General features: G+C 40.3%; 1 protein-coding gene across 2 annotated transcripts in view; it reads right to left on the bottom strand.

Annotated features, from left to right (window-relative positions):
* Positions 1 to 7,957: 7,957 nt before the first annotated feature.
* tasp1 (taspase, threonine aspartase, 1) overlaps positions 7,958 to 22,502 on the bottom strand; it is a 31,624-nt gene continuing 17,079 nt past the window's right edge. For both annotated transcript variants that reach the window (XM_042502486.2, XM_042502487.2), the window contains exons 11-14: positions 21,650 to 21,760; positions 19,836 to 19,943; positions 18,780 to 18,853; positions 7,958 to 9,296 (exon numbers count right to left, since the gene is read on the bottom strand). In XM_042502486.2, the coding sequence (XP_042358420.1) occupies positions 9,204 to 9,296; positions 18,780 to 18,853; positions 19,836 to 19,943; positions 21,650 to 21,760 (386 nt within the window). In that variant the 3' untranslated portion in view covers positions 7,958 to 9,203. The remainder of the gene's footprint in view (positions 9,297 to 18,779; positions 18,854 to 19,835; positions 19,944 to 21,649; positions 21,761 to 22,502) is intronic.

Below are 22,502 nucleotides of genomic sequence, written 5' to 3'. Positions count from 1 at the left end.
TTGAATGTGGTTGCTAGAGAAAAAAATGTTTTGCATGTATTATCTTCATGATAATATCTCTTAAAGGAGCAGCGGGCAAGATTTAGGAGGATTTAGTGCCATCAAGTGGTGAAGATTGCAGATTGTGACCGGCTGAAACTTATCGTGGTTAAAATTCCTTCAGTGTTCATTGTTTAGGTTTTTACCAGGAGCTGAGGTCTTTTCCTCTCCAAAATAAACAGACCAAGTGATTACAACCAGTAAAAGCACCGAATATAGCAGTGTCACATTAGAAATCAGCGTTTTTACAATGCTGATTTGCAAGTTTGAGACAGGCCACTAGCCTAGCACCTGCTAATGTGTGATTTCCTTTTTTCTATGATAATTTAAGATCCAGACATTCAAAAGGTTTTTTATATGAGAGCCAAAATTCTGAAGGGGTCTTTTGCTCTTAAAAACAAACAGACCTGGAAATTGAACCAGTAAAAAGACTGTATAAAGCAGTTTCAGGTTAAAAAATGTATGTATTTCCAATGCTGCTTGTAGCTGAGGTGCTGCACACTACGGTGTCCGACATGAAAACATGAATGGCCTTATCTAGTGTGTTTGATTTGTCTTTCTCTGTGCTACTGTAAAAACATGGACATGTGCAACATGGACTCCATGGACAAGGACCTGCTCCCTGTGTAGACATAAACGACTCATTCCAAGGTAACAAAAACAGAACAATTTTAATTTTCAGGTGATTATAAACTAAAGAAAAACATATTTATTATATTATATTTCTGCCAATATGTCTCCCTAAATCCTACACACTGGACCTTTAAAAGTTGTAAATTAAGAAGATTTTAAGCAAAGTTTCATCAGCTGCTATTAGATTACTCCCTTGCTGTCGAAGGAAATTCATGCCCGGGAAAAATCTCATCAATTAAACCCCTCCAACGGGCTTAAGCCTGTGCACAAGACTTCCATTAGTTCCATCCAGTGTGGCTCTCAGGCCAGGCCTTTTGAAGGGATTGCGATATTTCTTCAGAGGGCGAGGAGGGTAAGGTTCCCTTGAATGCGACTCAAATTCTTTGTCTTTGGCATGTATCCTCACATTCCTGAGTAATTTCTCAGTGTACACACGCACTCACTCACACATACACACACACACACACACACACACACACACATACACAGACTCAATACTGCCTGTCCGTAGCAGGGACCTCTGACCATTCCCTCTCCGCTGAGTGCTGCAGTCATTGTCACACAGAGAAAGCCATTCATGGTGCCCTCATTCCTACAGTCTTGTGTACGGCACAGCTGACCGGGTGCAGGGCTTGTCTTTATAATGCAGCAGGCCCCAGCACGTTCCACACCCCTGAGGCGCTACTTGCAACCGCCTAGTTGCTTCACTATTCATATGAAATTCCTCCACACGCATCCTTCGACCCATTTATGCCCAGACACAGCCTTTTATCAACAACCTATCCTCAAATACTCACTGAAGATACATTCATTTAAAATGAAGTTATGCTCCCTCCCCTGTAGATTTCAGATTTGAGTGTGTAAAACTGTTTTTAAGTATTCTGTCCCTCTCTTCAGTAAAAGCACGGACTGAGGCTAAGATTACAGTAACCGGCATGGATCGTTATCTTAGCAGGCCGTCTGCTGAACAGGCCATGAAGATCAAAGTGAGGTGTTCGTCTTTATTTTGAAACATTAGGGCCGACCTCAAATTGATGGCATACCTCCCCCTCCACCCCCTCCAGTATCTCTTCCCTAGACAGGCTCCACGTGTCTCCAGAGCAGGCAATTACTCCTACACCCTCCTCACTTTTCATCTCGTTTCTTCTCCCCTCCCCTACAAACACTCGAACAGCATGCACACTGATTCATGTGCCAAAGCATAGGTACGAATACAGACACAATGCAGATTTAGAGGCTCAGTATATGTGGTGTGAAAATATAGCAGAGGGCAGACTAACTGCGGATGAGCGAGTGCAGAGAAAACTTGTTGCCTGTGGGGCGTCAGTGAGGCCTCACTTTTTATGTTTCTATTTCCAGGGTTCTACTCTGGTATGTTTCAAAGGATGCAAAGCACCATATTAGTGGTATATTGTCAAGGATCCGAAAGGGCTCATTAAGCATCACCAAGATATGATTGTTGGTATTTTGCCTCTATTTTTGTTATGAGAAGGAAATTATGTCCAACGTATGTATGCTCTTTTAGACCGAGTTTGACAGGGCTGGCTCTGGGATTTCTCAGTAGATCTCCACACAAGCTCATTGTGGGAATAGGAAAACAAGAGGGGTTAAAAGAAGAAGAAGAAAGCAGTGGAAACTTGGATAATGTTGTAATAAATGAAGAATAAGCTCAGTTTTTCTTCAGTTACTTTCTGCAGAAATTTTAAAATAAGTCCAGGTGGCTTGTTGTCCATGCTTGTTGAGCCTCTAGTAGGTAAATAACCGCAGTGCGTGGGGACAATCAGGCATCTCTTTTGTTTGCGGTGTGGTGCACATGTGGCAGAGCCATTTTTAGCCTCTCTTCCTCACTTTCTTTCACTCACTCCCTCACGCTGCTACTTTTTTGGGTGGTGTAGCACAATGCAGGAAGTGTCTGGGCCGCAATACCGCAGGGCCCTAACTGCACGGCAAAGCTAATTAAAAGGTTTTTCTTTGGTCTTGTAATCTGGAATAGCTGACCTGGAGCAGGAGATTGCTTATCTAGCAGCTTTTTTCCCGCCTTTCTTAACCTTCTACCCCAATGTCGTACCAGCTTAACAGGGGCACACAGCTGGCATCTTTGCCATAGTGTGTCAGTGGAGGAGTTGGGGGGAGGGGGGGGGGACAAACATGCGCCTGGGTGTGCAGCTGAACAAACAGGTCAAGTAGCTGTGGAGCATCTGAGAGGCCAGGGCACCTTACTTAACCCCTGCTGCTGCCAGGATGTCGCTGAGATGCTGCAAGGATCTGCAGCCACACTGTCTATCACAGAACAGTGGGAAAGCACATAACTCTAATTCACTCGGACATAGAGAATCAGCATGCAATAAACATCATCATGTTGGATGACCTAGGGCTGTGTAGGTATGGATTTTTTCTTACTGTAATGAAAAAGCAATGTATCAGTACGAATGGCAGTAAACCGCAAGCAAAGTTGCATTTCCTTGGATAGCAAAAGCATGCACACCACTCTACCTCTGATTGGCTTGTATTCGTTGCCTTCACTGGTTGGATTGGTAAGGTTTAGGTAAGAGGAGTGAGACTGGTTGAGCAGTGGATCCCAACTGGTCCAGTCAGGGTCCAGATTTCTCCTTGGTTATTAGTTCAAGGTCCAGACCTGAGATAAATCACTACATATTTGATTTTATTTCACAAAATGTAGACGACACATTGGCTTAAAACACCAAGAAATAACACATAATGTAAGAATAAACAGAATCAGCACTTCTAAATAAAAGCTCTGTCACTTGCGGCCCATTCAGAGTAGACCCATGACCCACTTTTGAACTGCGACCCACTAGTTGGGAACCACTGGTTTAGAGACTGCACTGTGGGTGAGATACTGAGTAGGGCTGCAAAGTAGTGACTGCAGACTTTCATGATTCAAAGTCAGAAAAAAACATTTTTCAATTAATGTATTTTATCAACTCTACAAAAACTGATAAACTCATCACAAAGGTAGTTTAACATGACCTCAGTACTGCGGTGACGCAGTTATTCACAGCCCAGCCCATCATGGGCATAGTGGCTTGACTAGCACCTGTCCCTCTCTCCTTTCCTCTGTACTAGCTGAATCAAAAGCTAATTTAACAAGCACCCGCTCATAAATTCACTCACAAAGCTGTCGGACAAATTAGGACAAACAGGGGGAAAAAAACTCTACTTTCCCCCTAATAAAAAAGTTATTATATTCAGTCAGGCTTTTCACTGAGCTCAGCATATGAGTAATGTAACAGCACGTTTTATATGTTCATGTGCCACTCGAAGTGAGTGCAAATCAGGTTCACTTCAGTGCAAATAGATGATTCTGATGCATAGGTTTAGATGTCTGAATATGTTTAATATTCAGAACATGTGCATTTTTACCCCCCAATAAAAACATGAAAGTACCCTGTAAAATCTGACAAGCTGATCTTATTGAAAGTAATTTGTGAAATCGATTGCCTTGAAAAAGGTAAGTTAATATATAACTATATATAATATATATATATATATATATATATATATATATACTATAAATCATAATTATTGTTTACTTTATATCTAGGTGTTAAGTTTACTAGAAATTGAAGTTGTTGCTACTTTAAAACGACAAGTGAAAATTGCCTTGTTCTTTCTCATGTTAGCAACTTCAGCAATTCTAGTAAGTCTGACTTGGCGTGATTATCACATAGAGGATTTTGCCAGTGATGAAGTTAGGAGATTTATGAGTTCTGTTTTCTTAAAATGTGTAAAAAATTTAAATATGACTGACTAGCTTGCAACCAGCAGCATACAGATACATAGTACAGTAAACTTGGTTTCCTTTGAAAAAATAAGTAAATATAACTTCATTCTGACTTAACAATAAGATAAAAAAAGTAAAAAATAATAACTAATGAAATATATATTTATATTTACTTACATTTTTCAAGGCAATGAGTTTCCTAGTTTTTTATTTTTCCAAGTAAATCAACCTGTCAGATTTTTCAGTGTAGATTTTTATTTTGACAAAACTAAACTTTTTACACCGTAAATAGATGCATAAAAAGCATAAATCTGTGCCTAAAATGTATAAGAATGCAGAAAATGAAGTGTTTGATGCTCAAAGATTTTTGGAAGAAGCCCCTAAAACCCTAACTTGAGTTGTGCATGTGTGACTGTCTAAACGTAACCTACACCCTTGTCCTGATGTGCATAAAGGTAATACATACTGGCTCCTCTGCTGGCTCAGTCTGAGAGAGGCAGTCCTGTACACTGTCTGATTTTAACCCTGTGCGTGTTGATGTCAGACGCTGGCACAGTAGAGCTGTAACATATCGAGAGGGTTGGTGGCCCTTAGGTGGCGAGGGAGGGGGGGGCAGGCAAGCGTGTGCATGGAAGCTGCACAGCCGTGATTCACTGTGACAGCACCGCCTGGCATGTGAGGACAGCAGGCCAAGGCGGGCAAGGCTGCTGCCTTTGATCTTTATTTGCTCCACCGTCTGTTTTGCATTTAAGAGCCTTGCTGAGCGCAAGGCATTGGATACACCTTGAATGGCTCAGGACCCCGTCCACTTTTTAAAGACCCAGGATCCTTTTTCAAAGCTAAGGGGATCCAGGACAGAGAGGGATGATGTTTGAAGAGGAAGGTTCTGCGCTGAATAGGGCCGAGGGTCTCCCGGCAACACAGATTAACCCTGATGAAAAGAGAGTGCTCCATAATAACACATGATCAAGCTAACGGAGAATGGTGTGAGTGTGGGTGAGGGTGAGGGGCAAAGTTACATACATCTCCTTTTAGATTGACCGTCAAGATCAACCCCGGGTCAGGAGGCTGCAGAACAAAAACAAACACGCACCTCCCCAACCAACCCTCTGCTGCTCCTCCTCCTGACCCGTCAAATACATTTTGCACGTTAGTGATGTCGACAGATTGTGACATCTTGCACCTGAGAGGCAAACTGGCTGGATACCATCAATATGTGGTCCTATCCCAAAGCCAGGCACGGTGCACTGACAGGGAGGCATCTCTCTCTTCAAACGGTGCATAAATTTATCTCCTTGAACATCTCTATTGCACATTCCTCTCAGACACTGCAGTGGCTGCGATCCAGAGCCAGCAGCTGGACAAACTCTTGCCCCAGAGACTGATTCAAATGATATAAATAACTGCCCTCTCTAATAAGAGCCTTTATGAGGAATCAAATCGACACAACTCAGAAAAAATAAAGCAGAAACACTTGAGAGTGGAAAATGTTGGTTATGTAATTGACACTCTTTAAATATGAAGAAAAGCTTTAAAAAAAAAACTGGCTCAGGAAAGTAACAGCTTGTGCGTTTGTGTGTGTGTGTGGGTGGGTGGGACGGACAGCACACATTTTTAATAGTCATCGATGTTCCTCAACAAACACAGACTTCAATATTTCCTCTTTCTTGAAAAAATGTTTCAGCATGCTCACGTGTCCTTCTGCAGAATCCTTTCTTTCCACTCTAGGTCCTGTCCAGTGTGTCATTTATTCCCAGACTATACATTTTTGCCAGTCCTCAATTTAGATCACAATATTTGTGATGTCTGTTTGGGCTTAGACAAACTGTTCCTCTTTTCTCGGAGGAATAAAGCGGCACTCTCATTTCAAGCAAAAGAGGCCCAAATCCGATTTTTCTGCTCTCATGTGACACAAATCAGATTTTCTGGGTTTTTTTTGAGTAGTGTGGACGCAGGTATACAATTTTGCGTCTGCTGTGAGAATGGTCATATCAGAATTCATGAGTGTTTTTCTCATACATCTATAGTTTTTCCACATCGTACCTCACTGCGGGACCACATTGCTCACCATAAAGAGTCAGAGTGGTCCATTGAAACTACAGAAAGCTGCTGTTGCGATAAGTTGCCTCTGTCGCCATTCAATAGAGCACAACTGCCAGGCACTTTCTGACAGGGGCAGATTGCCTTAGTGCCGTGACAGAGTTGTCATGGGGCGCCAGTTGTGGCCCAACCACTTCTGATTCCTCTCCCGACCACACCCACACTTCTCTCTCAGCACAACTAGCAACAGCTGCTATTAGAGCTGGTGGACCAAAAGCCTGTCTGTAGGACAGCTTGTTATCCCGAAAACCAACAGCCATTATTCCGAAGGACCATTTCTCTGAAAAATAGGTTACACACTCCCAAAAAGAGGCGCAATTGTTGTCTAATTGTAATGCAGAATTATGTCGCTGAACCTTACTTCCATCATCCAAGAGTAGTGGTGGAAGTACTATTTAGATACTTTACTTAAGTAGAAGTACAAATACCACCCTGCTTTGAAAATGGTATGCAAGTGAACAAATATAAATTTTATATAATATAAAATAAATGTGCTTACATGTAGTAAAAGTCAAACCACCCTGCTTTAAAAATGGTACTTAAGTAAGGAAATATAATATAAAATGTATATAATATAAAATAAATGTGCTTAAATGTACTAAAAGTCAAAATACTCAATGCAGAAAAATCTTTAAAAAGAAAAATAACACACACAAAAACCTTCATCTTTAAAAAAAAAGGGAAGTAGGAATATGCCAAAACTCAAAATTAGTAAATAATAAATATGAAAATAAGCTAGAAAAAGACTCAAATATTTATAAAAATAAGAAAAAAATTCATTAAAAAAAAATCAAGATTAATTTTCAAAAAAGGAAAAAGATTGAAATGTTTATCAAAATAATTGTCTATTAATTCTCTGTGTATCAATAGATTGATTAGTCGACTAAATTGTTGCAGCCGTACCTGTTCCCTTTTCCCTTTTGGGTAATTTAATTAATAACAAAACACATTTTAAAAACTCAAAAATCTCAAACTCAAACACAAAAATCTTAACTTGTAAAGTAACTAAAGCTGTCAGATAAATGTAGTGAAGTAAAAAGTACAAGATTTTCAACTTAAATGTTGTGGAGTAGAGGTATAAAGTTGCATGAAAAGAAAATTTCATACTTAAGTGCAGTACTTAAGTAAATGTTACATTAGTTACATTCCACCAGTGTTAGGGAGATGAAGCTTCCTGGGTACGTCAGTCATTTCCCCCCAAGTGCGTGTTTTTAACGTGATACTTTTGTTGTTCTAATTTGCGTATGTGGGGCATTTAAGGACAGAGATCTGTTCACAGTGATGTCAGATATACGCAGGTCACTTCAAATATGAATGTGAGCAGTCTTGGCAGAATGATCATATCTGGGAAAACCATCTGAACTGAGCACTGAGTCCTGTAAAGTGAACGTAACCCATGTCTCACATCAGAGGGTTTAAAAGACTAAAGATGATACAGAATTGTAGCAACATAGATTTTATTTACTTTTTGAGCACTGTAGAGAGCTGTGCACATATTAACATTTCCATAGCTTATACCGTTTTATATAACTTGCATTCTCAAGTAAAGAATAAACAAGCTCTATTATGGTTTTGTTGAGACTGGCATTCTTAGTTGTTACTGAGAGAAACAGCAAAACCAGAGGAATTGATTATCCCAACAAAAAATTTAGGCCCTTACTTCTTTCAAGTACATTTCTCAACAGCACCAATTCACGGGCTTAATACATAAATTAGTTTATAGCGGTCCTTTTTAATAGCAAGAAAATACATGTCTCTGTCAATGTGACTATACAAATATAAATTGTCATTTTTGAATGATGACTAACAGTCACGTTTGGCGATGGGGTCAAATGCTGCTACCTGAGCACTTTATATATGTATCAGCATCACTCTGGAAGTGCATAGCTTCCTGCTTCTTCATCAACTCTACACCTGTCGCAGAACACAAAGTGGCTTACTGTAGATTTTGCACATGCAATAGCTATGTATTCACATTGTAAAACAATTAAAGCAAAGCATTCTATGGCTGAAATAGAAAAATTCATCATGAGCTAAGATGCACATTATGCTACATTATACATGATGCTGCAGGATTAATAATATGTGTGTACGAGTACATGGAAGTTGATTCGTATGTGTTAGCATTGCTTTTTTGACTCACAGCTGTAAATGCTTCACTCATAACAATTATCTGGAGGAGCAGGCAATCCACAAGGTGCAAATTTGACATCTTTTTTAAACTTGAAAAGTAGTTTAAGAACAAAATAAGGTCTTGCATTTGAAATTCCTAAACATCTGAAAATAGTCACATCTGTCCAGCGGTACAAAACAACATGAACATCCACCCTGTTTCCCTAAATCATAGCTTATATACAAAAGGAAAAAAAGAGTAGGAAAGGAAAAGAGTAACAAGGAAAAATGGTGCATCAAGGCAATGGTGCATCAAGTCTAATCCAGGTGACACTGGAGATTTTGGGGGGGCATAGAGTACATGCTGGAGGCAGCAAAAGGGAAGTTCTGTAAGTGCACTAAGTAGAAGCTAACACCCCTCCCTCCTTCCTGGGCACCTGTTAAAACAGCTAAAGCTTATTACTTCTGGCATCACAAAGGCGGCGGGTAGGTGAGGGCCGTGTGTACGCGTGTGTGGTTGTGGTAGAAGGGTTTGGAGTATTGCTGAAAAGCCCATAAGGAGGGCGAATGCAGCTCACTCCATTATGCTCATCAGTCGACACACACCGCCTTCGATGGCCAAGCACTGTCCAGGAACGGTCCCGGGTGGTAATCTGGATATGTGTGTCTGCAGGTGACAAAAGAAGACACACAGACACACAGACACAGACACACACAGACACACACACACACACACACACACACACACGCTGAAAACATCGCAAAGGAAAAGATATACAAACAGAGGAAAGACTAGAAAGGGAAAAGGAAAATGCTCAGTCTAGTTTGAGGAATACATCCATAAGATTTATGAGAAGGATTTTGGAACTCTCGAAAGTTATCACAATAACAACAGTGACTTTGTGTTAGATTGCAGCTGAAGTAGAGCAGCTTTTTTACTAAACTCTACAAACTAAACTCTACTTTTTTTTTGCTACAGGTTCTGCATTGGACCCTGATGGTGCCAAAATACTGTAGTGTTTTCATTGAAATGAAGGCTGTGGCAGTTTTGTTGTAGTTCTAATATACCCTACACAGCCACAGGCCCTATTCACACGGGACTAGTATTACCTGGGAGCTTCTAGTAATTTGTCATAATTGCAGAGGCTGTCTGTGATCCTAGCAGGATCAAGGATAAATGTAATTTTGTTTTTTAAACTTTGTTTTAAAAAATGACCAATTAATCTACTTTCTACCTTCTACCTTCAACCATGCCTGTAATTTGTAAATAAAAAATAGACTGTGAAATTATGAACCAGATTTTTTGAGAAGAAAAGCCTCTTTCCTGGTCAAAAATGATGGAGGCTGCATTGGCAATTAAGAAATAAAAGTTTTGACAGCATTCAGGGTGCAGGAGGCTCATCTCGCTACATAGCATGGAGACCTACTCACAGACTCCAGAGCACCTTTTTTTCAGGGGGGGTAATGGCTGCACCCTGACATAAACAGAGTCATTTAATGCAGGGATAACCTGACCACCTCTCCCACAGACTCTATTTTAGGTCCAATACAAACTTAAGAAACACCTGGAAGAAGATCAGCTCTGCACTCTGGATTTCTGGTAAGAAGGCTATGATATGGTGCTGTTTATGGTCACTTAGCAACCTCAGACAAAACCTGCCTCTGCGCTCATGAAAGCTGGCACAGAGTGCACACAAGAGAAGCTGTTAAAGACACAGCATGTGTACAGCCCGTTTCTCTCCTACTAGATGCATAGAAAATGTGACATAAACAGAATATATCAATAACAGTGCAAATAGAGCAAAGCTGAGAGTTAACGGCATAACCGTGGCCAAAAGATTCCTTTCCTGTATGATGCACCAGATGAGTCTATTCCTTCATTTTTGCAGCTTAACTTACTAACTTACACCCAAGGGATATCTGACAGTGCAACTGCAACGACTGTGTCAGCCATTAATAACTGGTCAAAGGTGTTCTAGAACCAAGCGCGATTGTGATCAACCTTATTTTCAAACCAGAACAGAAAAACCCCAGAAATAAACTACTGTTCAGGCTCTGACAACAGTGAAGTTTCCCCGGAAGTAGGATGGAGTCTTTTCTCCTGGACCCCACTCAGAGACTCAAAGACCATGGACTAATTGCGAGACAAAACCAAGAGCCACTGCATCTGACAATGCACAGCTCCACAAACACAGAAAGTTTTAACTACTTGCTTGGTAAGTGGATATAGCGTTAAAACAATTGAAATATTATATGACTAATATCAAAGATATGGACAGTAACTACTACACAGCAATATCCTTGTTCCAGAACACACATAGGACTGCTGCTGCTGCATCACGAGCATGTACCCCCAAAGTCCAAAGATGCCAAGCGAGTATTTATAGAGACAGAGTGAGAGGATAAAGTGAACAGACTGCTAGTGTTTTGTGTTTGAGCAGACACAGAGAGGAGTAAGAGGAGGAGGAACGGGGCAAACACAGCTGTGAAGACCAGAGTGATTCTTCAACTGAGGGGATCAAAGGTGACTGACTCTCCCTCTGCCAATAATGGCTGTCATCCTCCTTCCTCTTTCTCTCCACACTGGCTCCAGCCTTGGGGGAAAAGTCCATCCACTTATTGACCAGGCCACTGAATTGGCCTGACATCACTCTTCCAGTCACAGGAGCCTTCATCTCTACTGGCGTTCCTTTTGTGCAGGCTTGGACTGTGGCCCCTGGCACCCCGAGGGCAACTGTCACTACAATGGGACAACAACCAGACAAGGCCATGCACACATGGCAACACTCTCAGGGGCTATTATGCCTCCAGTGCCCCTTTCTGGGTTCATCCTCTTCCCTTCATCTTCTAAAGATGAGGTTAAAGAAAGGCCTTGTTTAAACTGTTTTGACTGAAGGTCCATAGCTGAGACATAATCAACTAATGGTGACATGTTAAATGTTTTGCTTTTGATGTTTGCGTGTCAGAGGGAAAGAGATTTGCGATTTTAAATTCCAACCACATTGAATACACAGCTGAAAATACACTACTGGGCACAGTTAGTGCCGAGCAGTATGACTTCATATATTTTGCAGGAAACTGTGTCTGACAATGACACCAATGTGCCCTAACCCTCACCCCAACACGCAACCTTGCGGCATATGTTAGGACCTTAATTTTTATTTCCATCTGACAGAATGGACAACTTGAGTGAGTAAGCAGGAAGAGTAAAAGGCTTACTAAACCAAACAAGTGAGTCATTACACCACCGCAGTGCTCAGAGCATCGCGTGCCTTTCACAAGCTGCTGCACTCGTTCAGAAGTCCAAGTTACAGGGGCACAGTAGTGAGGTGAGTAGTGCTTTGGGCCCGGAGGTCACAAAGCAGATGTTTTTACACTTCTGTGACATCAAATCTGGTCAGCATCAAGCAAATAATGCTACAGCCTTAAGTGTAAACACTAAATTGCTTATTCACATTCACAGTTTTTGCATCTATGTTGTGCCAACTTAAAAGATCTCTGGTTTTGTATTTGGATTTTTAATCTGCAGCACTTTTAGGAAGTTTTTCACCCCTGGAAAGATGGTCTTTTCATAAAACTGGGCTGTCTTTGGAGTAAAAAGACAGAAATTGGTCCAATATGACTAAAGTAAATGAAGAAAAAGAGCTGTAGAATTAATTTTTGCACACACAAAGATGTCGAAAACCCACATTTAATAGCATGTGCTGTGCAGCACTTGGCCTATTAAAACACTCCCGCTGGTGTGTAAAAGTTTTCTGTCTGGAAACAATATGGCGGCCAGCTGGTACCAAATGATCTCAGATTACAGTTGAGCGGTAAGTTAAAACGTGTTCAAACATTTGAGGCCAGAAACAGCCAGCACAGTAACAGAATCTTGATTGATCAGCGCTGCTTAGTTTTACCATTTGGTCTCAGTTTGTTCAGTCTATGCTTTTACAACATAGCATGTTCAGTCTATGCTTTTACAATACTGGAAACAGTATGGCACCCGCTTCCTGTTCACAAACTCTCATATTACAGCCAAACAGTGCACTAAAGTATGTTTCTGAGGGCATTTTTGTAGTGAGAAATAGGCAATACAGTAGCAGTACCTTGGATTATATTTGCCAAGCACTACCTAAGTTTCTTTTTCTCTCAATCTGCTTCTATTCTCTTTGAGTCCGTAGTGACGGGCATACAAAAATGTGTAAGTACAATCTGTAGTTGGAGCAACAGCCCAAGAGTCAGTAAAATCTGCATTTTGCATCATGCAGCAGATTTAAGTTGAGAGATGAGCAGGGAGATCTGGGCACCTGTAAGATGGATGGAAGTTTACCCAATTTCCCTTACACATACTTCCCACATTGTTATTATACAATGCTGGCTGGAAACCAATGAAGTATCCCTTTAATCTTATGGTGATTCAGAAAATGACTATAGCAATATAACATTGTACAGGACCAAAGTACTTCGACTGACACCTTGTTGTTATACTGGTCCTAATGAATGGGCTGTTACTTAAAAGGCAACTTTTTGGCCATTTCAATAGGAGCTGGTGGCCAAACATGTTGTCACTAATAGGGTACAGATTTACACTGAATTTCACTGAAAATTTAAGATTGTCTGTTTGGGGGTTTGATGTCCATCTCAACAGTGTCTTCATAATGTACTGAAACATAACTCTAAATTTCTCATTTAACAAATTCTTGTGTTGGAATCTATGTTTACATAATCAGAATAAACGTATAATAAAGTCAGTGGGTTTCAAGGTGGAGCAAAGAACTGCTGAATTATACGATAGTTGTGAAAAAAAAGTTTACTTGCAAATGTACAGTGAGCCTGTTGTCAGCTTGATACCCAGTGACTGAAGAGAACACATGACAGAACTACAGCTGAGTTAAAATATAATTTGAAAAACACAGCTCCATTGTATCTGACAGAGAAAAACAACATTCTTCGGTGATATGAATGTGTTTAGGAGCTAGAGAAGCCGCACATTAACACCACAGCGTAGGCCAAAGGATAAATTTAGCTCTATGACTGTGCCGCTGTTTTTCTGTTGTGGTTTTTCACATTCTTGTGTTTTGAAATAAAAAAAACAATCATAAGCTATTTATTCTCCACATGAGATGGATAGTAAAAACAAAATGTACCATAATAAAAGACATTTGTTGTGTGTGATATACAAAGCAGACAATAACCAGGAGGGCTGAATTGCATGCCATTTGATTTTCTCTGGCCTTACACTATTTGAGCAGCAAAAGCTTTATAGTGGTAATGATGTCCAGGAGGAGGGAAGTGAGCCATGGTGGTGGTGCTGTGGATCCTACACATCTCTTTCATCTGCCCAATCATGACAAACAATAAAACAATAGTCTAACTGTTTCAGAAGCGCCGCCACTGGCCTGCCCTTGCAGCTTTGTGCAGCTCTGTAAAACATGGCTCAATGTTCTGATGTCCTGTCCAGTGAAAACACAGGTGAGCGTTTGAATAAAACCAGATGCTCTCCCTCTGCAGAACTTTATAGCTTTTTTTTTTTTACAGTGCAGTGTCAAAAGGATTAGGACTCAACTTTCCTCAAAACAACATCTGATTGAAATGTAAGAAAAACCTCAGAGGAAGTGCCAGTAGAGTGTCTGAGAAACTGCTCTGATGTCCAGCTCATTTTAGAATTTATAGACTGAGCTCTAGCATGCTTCGTTTGTCAGAAAATATATGTACAGCCAAATCCTAGAATTAAAACGCTGTGAAAGAGAAGTAGACTTACAAGAAAAATTCAGTCTGACCTCTGTCCTAAATACTCCTGCTACTGTGTATCAGCCCTTTCATGTTCTTATCACAGAAAGCGGTGGAAGATGGACCCTGGCTGGTTAGAAACGCCCAGTGGGATGCTAATAGAAATGGGAGGAATGTTAGTAGCACAGCAGCTGATGCTGTGGACGGCTCTGGCACTTTATGCAATCTCTGCACCTCAGTGTACTGAAAATTTGTATGTGCCTAAAATGGAATTAGATATTTAGGCCAGTGGTTCCAAACTGGTGGGTTGTGGTCAAAAAGTGCCAGGTCCATTCTCAATGGACCATGACTTGCGAAAATATCACCTTTGCGAAAAACTGTCTGGAAAAAAAAAAACATTTAAGGAAACGAAAAAAACATAAAGAAAGAAAACGCCAAAAAGTTTTAAAGAAAAAAATAATCACCTTTTTTGTTGTTTTTTAAATCACTTTTTTTTTTAACCCCTGGGTTTGAAAGGCATGTGTCCAAGTCCAAGCCCAGTGGTGTATTTCCACATGTTATTTATATTTTGTCATATAAAATTGAATATTTGGTCTTTTGTGTGCGAACTTTAAACTGATGACTAAGGAGAAATCTGGATACAGTGGCTGGACCATTGATTTAGGCAACCTATGGGAACACTAATTTTTAGCATCAAGATGCACCAGCATCAGCCCCAATCTGCAGTGCAAAACTGCAAGATGGCAAAGACTGACATTTCAGGAGGACTTATCTCAACTGAAATTTGCATCAAGCACTACTTCTGCCATTCTTTTCTACTTTGCCTCAACAATTTTGATGTCTGCCATCAAGGCCATGGACATGCAGGTGTCACCGCCTAGGCCTCTATGGCTCATACGCCGATTAACAGATAGACATGACTGGAGCCTGGTCTCATTAAGGTTTCCATCTCTGGCTTTTTGAGCCTTATTCGAGAGAAAACAGATGCTCTCCTATGGAATCCCCTCAATGGATAATATGTTGGCAGTAGGTAGGGGCCAAATCTGAGCCCAGCTGTGATGAGTAAAATCTTGTTTTGGACCCAATTTGGAGACATGAAGGACAGAATGGCCAGATTCTCTGGTATGCTGACGGTGAGAGCCACGAAGGCACATGGGAGCTTCATAGAGCAGTGTGAGGTTTGGTGGAGCAGCTGTGCTCTCGGCTGCACTCTCCAATATCACTGTGTCACCAAAGCCCCGTCGAGAGGAAGTGGATACCATTTCCCATGAGATCCAGAAACCGCAACTGACAGATGATATTCCTGGATGTGCCCCCACTGAGCACAATTTCATAAAGAATATTCTACATGTATATATTAATGAAGTGAAGCTGGACAGCTGGTTCACAACAACAGATTTTACAGGTGTTTCATGCTTTTGGTATTTCGCTAAATAAAAAAAACATTTATACAACTACTTGGGAAAGTACCAGAAGAGATCAAGAAGAAAGATGCTATGCGTTCCTAATCATAAGGGCAGCAATAATTAAACAAATTACAAGGAATTGGTTAAAAAATGACAACTCAATTAATTCTCAATGGAGTGATTTTGTAAATAAAATGTATGCAATGGAAAAAATAACGAGAATTAGAAACCAGGTCCATAGAAATATGGAGAAAATGTATGACATATACATCACACAATAATTTCAATGACTCTCGTCAGATATTATAACTAAGATACATGTACTGATGTCTTTGTGTATGCACATGGACACACACACTTGTTAACATGTGTCTTTATGTGTGTATGCATGTTTTTGGCACCCATTGTGCTGATCAAATGTATCCTCTGACTCCAATTGACTAATCATTAGTAAATTATATCTTATGAATTGAAAGCTGTGTAACCAGTTAAATTTTCATTTGACCTTACATATATGTATCAGTTACTGCTATTATTATTTACTTATTTTTATATCACATGTTCTGTTTTGATTTTGAATTTTCTGTATTTTTTAACTGTTTTTTTCTTTTTTCTTTGCTATTGTGATCAGTAACTCCAGTGTTTCTATGTCATATAATTTCTTAAAATGCAAAAAGAAAAAAAAGCTCTTTTTTGGGGCTCAGACCAGACACTTATCTGCAGTTTTAAGAGATAGCCTGTAAGTGTTAAAGAGTGCTGCTCAGCTTCTATGTTTCAGAGTCTGTGGACAAAGCAGCTTGAGCCACTGTGACAAAAACTGGCAACGAAATTCTCCTCTATTATCTATTGCTTCTGCTTCACCGGTCACAGGATGTTAAATTTGATCCTTTACACCTACATCTGCAAATTATTTTTGTTTGCAGCCTACAAATGCCACAATATGCTCTGCTAGCAGTACACTGTTCACTGTGCTGTGCTCACCTCTTTACGTTGGCACCGGCGTGAAAGGGGAGCTCGCATGCTCACATTCCATCACAGAGCTCAATACACAGAGCGCATCTGACAAATATGCAGATTGATACTGATATCCCCAGTGGTGCATGACTTTCAGTAAATTTTATGGTACTTCAGGACCAGGTAGAGCCAGAGAGGGGGAGTGGCGAGAGAAGGAGGAAAGGACGTGTGAGGGGGCGGGGAGGCGGCACCAAGGACAAACACTTTGAAATCTGACCGAGGCTTTAACAACAGTGCCCCCCCTTTATACAGAGTGACAGAGATACATTAGCCAAACAAATCAGTCTGAGCTGAGACTCCATTAAGAGCCATGAGACCAGAGATGAAGGCTACTTAAAAGAGCTCTGCAAAAAATTTTAGTTGCACAATCCAAAAGCTAAGGTCACCAGCAGACTACATACCAACGAAGACGGCAAGCACAGGTGGTGCAGGAGCAAAATTCCTGACTCAGACCACGGGGACCTGAAGTTTGGCTCAGTTGTGGCCTCCAGTGACACCAAAACCTTCAGCGTTTGCAGGAGGGTGACGCTGCGGGATTATGTAACGGGTTGGGAATGAGGAGTGGGATCTGGTGGACATATCATGAACCTGTCTCTACTGTACATACAAATCTCAAAGTTAACAGTGGGGTTAGCAGAAGGGGGCCTGCAGTTTCTCAGGACTTTTGACATTACAGTGTGAAGGAAAACAGACGGAAAAACTCAGTCCAGCCTGCAGGTGAAGAGACAGGACACAGACAGCTATATGTTGTAAGCCAAATTCCCATCAGGCACAACATATTAGCAACGACTACGTTTAGCACCAAGTTGAATTAACAACTACCAAAAACGAAGTTTTAGACATGCAGTTTGGAACTTTTGTTCTGCACTCCTCTGGTAATTATTACTGTTTATGATATATGCCTGCAGGTGAGCTCACTGCAGGGGGGAGGTCGGCGTGTCCGTGCAAATAAGGGAACAGGGAAGGAACGCCAAGTTTCCCTTTTATCTGAAGCACCCTTTCCAGAAACTTTTCTCAGACACGTTTTAAGATTCATCCATCCATAGCTTCCACTATACTCTTGTTGTTCATGCTGCTCTGTCGCTAAGGTCTCCTTCCCCTTCCTGCCCCCTTTTGTTTTGGCTGGTTGACGTCAAAAAAGCATCACTTCCGGAGTGCCATCATGGGACAGTCACCATAGATACCAGAAATCCGGTACACTGAGAAATGCAGAGAGCTTTACCTGGTGGCGATGGCAAGGGCTTGAATATAACAGACATTGATTCATGTGTAAAAATTCCACATTCTAGCTTTAAATATATCTTTTGGGGATTTTTATGTGTTCAACATGCAACATGTTAGGTACGTGTCAGATGTACACATGAATAAAAGGTATGTTAGTGCTCCTGTTTTGTGGGATCTGAATGGCTGCCTCTGAGATTTGTTGAGTGCCGAGGTGAAAACAACCACATGATATTATGCTCAGCAGTCTCTGAATCGCAGTACAAATACAAAAATGATAGCTAATATATTCCCAATTCACATATCAAATCCATATTGAGTCAGTCACAGTTTTGATAGTGGCCAAGAAAGGCAAGCTGAATGATATATAACACACCTTAATAATACAAAAATATAGAGTGATTTTATCAGGAGAAATGGTCAAACAATAGATAAGAGTCAGGCTAAAAGACAGCTCATTTGGTGCATTCAGAATTCTAATTTAAATTATGTAAAGCAGTCTTCATAAAAGTTAAATCTATGGTTCTAAGTTCAAGTCACAAAGGGAGACAAACTAGTGCCCATAAATAACAAAAATGAGCAGATTCAATTTATAGCCCCTGGCACTGACCAGTGATGTATATGTATCATACAGTACATTTTATGAAATCTATAATATGAGCCAGCACTCACGCCTGCGCTGTCTTAAGGTTTTGCTAATGAGGTAAGGATGGGTATATTATTTATATATAACCCAAATGTATTTGAAACTGACTGCAATACATTCTGCTTGTCAAGCTAATTGGGAAGCTCACCTTTGCTTTGCTATCTTGGGCAGACATGTAGCCAACACACATGCTCTCTGTGGTGTGACTCCAAAGGAACTCCACTGCAGAAACACACAGATAACAAAAGATGAATTACGAAGTGAACATGAGAAAATTAATAATATAAATACATTAATAAATGTAATTATATGAATATAAAGAGCTTGGGGACAGAGCGAGGGCATGGGGAGAGAACAGACCGTTACTGAAGTTCAGTTTCACAAAATGAACAGAAATCAAGAGTTTTTCCATCTGCCGGAGGAAAAAGTTTGGCAGGTGACTCAGCATGCCAAACTGCGGTAAAGTCTGAGCGTGCCTATTATTGTGAATATATTTGACTTGCAGTTCGAACAGAGCTGCAGAGGAAGGTAGAACTTGTGAGTTGGAGTCGAAATTACAGCACCCAAAGGATGTGGTTGACATTCTGTTTATTCTTGTAAATCAACACAAAGCCTTTTGCCGTTCACAGCAAACTGAGGTACTCCACACTGTGCAAGAGGGCTACGCTCCATAAACAGCATCAAACAGGGCCTGTACATCACTGAATAAGTGGTACTCTCTGGAGAATTGCATTATTTATTATTCATACATCATGTTAAAATTACCACAAAGGGCAAAGGGCAACAATCAAACCCAGCGGTAAATCATGTGGCCTCAACTTTGGACAGCCCTCTAATTAAGTTAAATTTAATGATGGTAGTTTTACAAAAGGAAAGATCAGCAGTTCCAGGTAGAGAAACCAGATCGGCCAATACAATCAGCCAAACTGGGAAGTATTCAGAAGGCCTCCACGTAAGCATAGAGTAGTTGATTCCATAGTGGGAGGTCTGTGTTTCAATCGGAGATGAAGGGTGTGAAACCAGAGCCTGATTGTGCAAGTTAAAACACAGACCACCCGCCAGGAAAGCTACAGAGCCTCCTCCCACCCTCCTCCCGCTTATCTGATGATGGATTTTTAAATATTAACAGCCAAAATCTCTGCCTACCATAAGCTGCGGCATGGGTGTTTGAGTGCAATTATTCTTCAAACAATTGATGTCTTACCCAGTATACCCTGAATATTTTGAGATGGTTGAGCTTCGACACATCTGCAGCAGCGCAAGACAATTACTCCACCCAAAACACGATCTTCACTGGCCAGAAAGGGTGAGCCTGTACACACAAAGAAAACACCACACTTGAGATGGCTTAACTAGGTGTAAACATGGTAAAAAAAAAAGTTTCTCCTCAGTCAACAGAGTCTTCTGTATACTTATAGTTCTCCACCCTAACACATCGAACCAAGGATAGCACACGAGAAAACCAGACAAAACACAGCCTCTTAATAGATTTAAGGTGATCTATGAGAAAAAAATCCAAGTTGTTTGCCTTCCTGGCCAAGTTAAACAACTGAAAGCAATTATTCGGATGTATTTATTTCATTTAGCAGACTGTTCAATAAAAAATATATTTTACTCCATTTGTGTGGGCAGGTTTTCAGCACATAATAGGTTAATGACCCATTATTCAAAGAAAAACACCCAGCCGCATTAAAAAGCTCACTTACCAAAAAAGAAATAATAATAATTGTGTGGACTGAGAAATTCTCTTGCTCTCTAACTAAACTTCAAAAAAAGCCTTGAATGAGGTGTTGTGTACACAAAAAAAACTTGAATTGGCTGATTAGTGAGCAGCAATAAAAGAAAAAAGGAGTTTGGAAAAAAACAAACTCAAAACAGCTCCAACATGTTGAAATGTCTCTACACAGCAACAAGAAAAAAACAACAGGGCCAACTGATGTATTTGATGAAAATATTTTTGTGTCTGCATGCCTACGTTTTTTTGTTGCATTTCACACCGATTTGGTTTCATGTCGTAATGTTCTGTTCACTCTATAAAACACTTTTGAGTGCAGCTTGGACACTATTCACACAAAATCCTGGTATTTGTTTTTTTTTTTTTAAAAAAAAGGCTCTTAATTTAATTTTATGTTACACATTACATAATATCTGACATCTCTGCATGTTGTGAACATGAGAGCGGTTCAATTATTGCTTTGATGTTCACCATTATTTTATCCATAACAATAAAAGCGGAATAAATAACTGTGATTTTACTATTTTTAAGTGTATTACTCAAAAGGATCTAAAAATACTGATGGTGTTGTCATTAAAGATTTTCTATTTAGAGAACCTGACTAATGTGTCATGGAAGCTGAATGAGAGGCCTCCACATCACAGACACTGTCATCATTGCTCTTGCTAAAGCAGGATTTACGAAGCTTGTCTGACTTCATGTGCATCTTGAAAGGAAAGAGCAGAAGAATTAACTTCAAATTGACTTCATCCAGCCCGTCCAAACGTCTCGGTGTTACAGATGTCCACGACAAAGCCAAACTGGGAAGGACTTCTAAAGGAGGCCGAAACAAGGCAGAAACCGCTACATGTTTCCACATGTCCTTTCTTCCTCTGCTCTGTCTTCTCTGAGCTATCCCAGTGGTCATTCACAGGCACAGCAAACACAAGTTAACAAGACTTTGTAAAAGTGACCACTTCTGAGAATATGGCAACAAAAAATTACATCCTCACATGAACTTTCAACAAAAAAAATTGTGCCTTCCAAAATTATCCACGGCTGTCAGCTATGATGCGTGGAACATTTGAAGTGTTTAAACAGTGAAAACGATCCATAAATCAAAAGCCGTCTCCTTTGATTCTATTAGTGCCAATGTTTCCAATTGTTAGCTCATTTCTCATGTTATGCAACATCTGTTTGTTAGATTTATCCTCCTGTGCATTATTTTGTTTTCTCACAAACACCTTCTTGGCCATCAAATCTGTATGTACAGAAAGCAGTGGGGCTGCATGTGGGTGACTCACTGATGAACTTGTTTTGCATAGCCTCCAGCAGTGCTTGGTGGGCATCTTCAGACTGCATGGCAGCAGAGCATTCTCGTGCCAGCATGGTGCGAATCAGATGCTCTCCACAGCCTGGCGAAAAAACACACAGACACAGCTGAGCGTGTATCATTGACTTGCATTAACTCATTTCTTTGTTGCAAGCATGCGTGCCTTCAATCGCAATTGCACAAGGTCTCCAGTGAGTTCACTTTGTAAGAGTTGTAGCACATGTAGAACAAAAAACCACTTACGTCAAAGAATCCAAGGCATATTAAAAAAATCTGACTTTTAAAACATTAGCTGCGTATGGTACTAATCACACTCTGATAATTTACATCTTGAGGTTTAAGTGAATTTTGAAGAGATCAATATGTATGAGCACTTCCTTATTACTATTTATAATACTGTGTTTTAATATTCAAAACTTGTCAGAAAGATCACATTTTCCCATTATATCTGGTTATTAAGGTACATAATGAGAAGTATTGCAAAATGAATTCTTAGTTATCACTTTGCACAAAAGATTTTGTGCTGCTGCAGTGGTTTTAGAAAGTTCTCATCAGTGCGATTACTTTAAGCTTAATTAATTAAGGTATATATGACGACAGCACCTATAGGCTGCCAAGTACAGCTGCTTTGCTCAAGGGCACTCTGACAGTAATTGCTGAGGGAGGGTTTGTGTTTCAGATTTCCCTGCACGGATTCCCAGCTGGTCTAGGAATTTGAAACAGCAACCATCCAGTATTAATTCCACTTCTGTAAACTTTGAGCTTGAGCTGGCTCACTGTAACTGCAGTATGTGCATACTTGCATGTATCACCATAACACATTT

The sequence above is a fragment of the Plectropomus leopardus genome, chromosome 13, assembly GCF_026936395.1.
Source record: "Plectropomus leopardus strain MGB_pleo_1.0 chromosome 13, ASM2693639v1, whole genome shotgun sequence".
Taxonomy (NCBI): domain Eukaryota; kingdom Metazoa; phylum Chordata; class Actinopteri; order Perciformes; family Serranidae; genus Plectropomus; species Plectropomus leopardus.
This window is presented reverse-complemented; position numbering and strand designations above follow the sequence as displayed.